The sequence below is a fragment of the Carlito syrichta genome, unplaced genomic scaffold (assembly GCF_000164805.1).
Source record: "Carlito syrichta isolate Samal-C Ts95f unplaced genomic scaffold, Tarsius_syrichta-2.0.1 Scaffold99471, whole genome shotgun sequence".
NCBI classification, from domain to species: domain Eukaryota; kingdom Metazoa; phylum Chordata; class Mammalia; order Primates; family Tarsiidae; genus Carlito; species Carlito syrichta.
Window position 1 is genome coordinate 1 of NW_007043567.1, and position 2753 is coordinate 2753.

General features: G+C 51.4%; 1 protein-coding gene across 1 annotated transcript in view; it reads right to left on the minus strand.

Moving 5' to 3' along the window:
- Positions 1-1135: 1135 nt before the first annotated feature.
- LOC103266284 (zinc finger protein 879-like) overlaps positions 1136-2753 on the minus strand; it is a gene marked incomplete at its 3' end in the record, with an annotated part of 5977 nt that continues 4359 nt past the window's right edge. Inside the window, exons 2-3 of the mRNA XM_008063904.1 lie at positions 1645-1771; positions 1136-1231 (exon numbers count right to left, since the gene is read on the minus strand). Of these exons, the coding sequence (XP_008062095.1) occupies positions 1136-1231; positions 1645-1771 (223 nt within the window). The remainder of the gene's footprint in view (positions 1232-1644; positions 1772-2753) is intronic.

Here is a 2753-nt window from a genome sequence, read left to right on the forward strand (position 1 = left end):
CACTCCAGTCTGGGTGACAGAGTGAGATTCCAACTCAAAAAAAAAAAAAAAGATTCCAGGCAGAAGATAGAAAAGAAAAAGCAAGTTGTTATAAAGGAAATCAGACTAACAGAAGACTTTTTATCAACAACACTCAGTGCCCAGAAACAGTGGAGCAAAGTCTGGACAATCCTAACAGGAAAATAAATAAATAAATAAAAACAACTAATGGCAGAATTCTAGATCTAAAAGACAATTCCCAGAGAGAAAATACAATGAATTTTAGACACACCCAGATATTGCACACATGAACCCTCCCTGAAAAAAATTTACTAGTCGAACCAAATGGAACAATCCAGAGGCAGAGTTCATGGATGGAAACGCACAGGAGATTGACACAGAAATCCTCTGTCCTGCCAGTCAGAGGGAAACACCAGACAAGTGGCCAAGCTCAAGAGAGTCTCTTCTGGTGCTAGAAACAAAGACAAAACTCAAAGTGGAGCAGAATGTGGGAGCTTATAATGAGCTACCCGGGGGTTTTAGAAACTAAGTGATAGGTCCTATGAGGGATCTAGAACAGACTTTGAAAACGTTCACAGAAAAGAACTAGAAGAACGCCATAGTGAAAATAATTAATCTTCTGCTTAAATTCCATAACTGTTACTGTTTGACTATACCTGTTTCCTCCTTCATGTATGTATATGCACATGTACATCTGCTTTTTTTATTCCCACTGAATCATGTGTAGTAAGTTGTAGACCAAGAAGAGCCAAAGCAAAAGATTGCTCCAAGATGGAACTACAGGGGATGCACTGTAGGATAAAAGGTGTGTTCAAACACTAAGGAAATAATTTAGGAAAAGAATCCAGTAAAAGAGAAAAGACAGACGATAAAAGACCTAAACACCTTCACCATCACCCACTGTCTTACATATTCTGCAGATTACAAGAGACACCTGACGGAAGTGCAACCCATATGGGAGAATCCAACCCTCCCTCTGACCCTGGTGAATCGAGGAATCAAAAAAACAGCAGACGGCAAGGCTATGCTCTTCCCAGCCTGCCAGGCACACCCAGAAGGCCCTTGAGCACAGCCTCCTCACCATGCCCAGGCAGTCAGAAAATGCTGCACCCAGTTCGCAGCCGCTGTTACTCACCTAGACGTGTGCCCTGAAGATCTCCCGCTTCCACCATCCAGGGGTCTTCCCCTTGCTCTAACTGGGAGATGACCTTTGGCTTGGAGAACAGAACCCCTGTTCATGAACAAGAAAAAGCCATGGGTGGGCCTCCCGGCACAGATCCAGCCCCAGTGCCCAGGGCAGAGGGGCAGTGCAGGGGAAGAGGTTTGCTCTGAGGGGCTGAAATGTGCGCTCCTTGAGGATGGCCGGGAAGTGGTCTCAGGAAGGACTCTGGCTGTGCACTTCTCTCAACGGGAACACCCTGTGGAATCGGGGGACAGAGCATGGGGGCAGAAGACAAGAAAAGCACAGAAAAGGCAGCCTGTCAACTCTGCCACGCCAAGGCCCTTCCATACAGCCAAGAGGGTGGCAATGGCCACACCCTGGGCCCACCTGTGAGCTGAGCCCAAAGGAGCCCCTCAACGTCCTCCTCAGAGGGTCTGGAAACGCTCTCACAGCAGACTCTGCGCCCCAAGGACGTGCCTTACCCAGCGCGGCCAGGCTGCTGTAGGTCTCCAGCATCACCTCTCGGTACAGGGTCCTCTGGGTGGGGTCCAGGCGCAGCCACTCGTCCTGGCTGAAGAGCACGGCCACATCCCCGAACGTCACGGGCTCCTGCAAGGGCAAACCCTTTCCTGCCCAAGCTGGACCACCCTACAGTGGGACACGGAGAAGCAGCCCTGTCCCGCCTAGGTTCTGAGTACTCCGAGTGAGCGCTACTGCACACCCGCGCCATTACCGACCAAATGTAGCTCATTTACCTACGAAGAGTGAAGCGCTGTGCCTCAGAACATGTGAACACAGTGGCCACACGAGATGAGCACTTGGCAGCATGACATGGAAGCGAGATGAGAACCAGAATGCTGGACTTGGCAGTGCACGATCCCCTAGACCAAACTCGTCCCGCAGGTTTCAGAAGGGCTCCAGCCCATTCACTCAGGGAGGGGGGGCCGGAGACAGAGCCGCCTGGGAGGGAGGCCATAGGGTTCTGGCTCTGCAACACCTCGGGCCATCTCTGTGTTGTGGGGGAGGACATAGATGCTCCCAGCAGGGAAGGCTCTGCCTGGAGAGGGCCCTGCCCACCCAGAAGATCTCCTACCTCTTGCCCCCTTCACCAGCTGCAAGCCACCACTCGGAGCCAGCAGCCTCCTTTTTTTTTTTGAGTTGGAGTCTCACTCCATCAACCCAGGCTGGAGTGCAGTGGCACATTCACAGTCACCCCTGTGCCAACCTGGTGGGCTCCGGGGATCCTTCCACCTCAGCCTTCCGAGTAGCCGGAACTACAGGCGTGCGCTACCACATCCGGCTAATTTTTGATTTATTGTAGAGACGAGGTCTCACCAAGTTGCCCAGGCTGGTCTCGAACCCACCGACTCAGGCAATCCATTTGCCTCAGCCTTCCAAAGTGCTGGAATTACAGGCTAAGCCACCAAGCCAGGCTTTTTTTCTTATTAAGAATCATTTTCAGCTGGGCTCGGTTGCTCAGCCTGTAATCCCGCGCCTTGGGACGCTGAGGTGACTGGATTGCCTGAGCCTGCGGGTTTGAGACCCACCTGGGCAACTTGGTGAGACCTCATCTCTACAATAAATCAAAAAA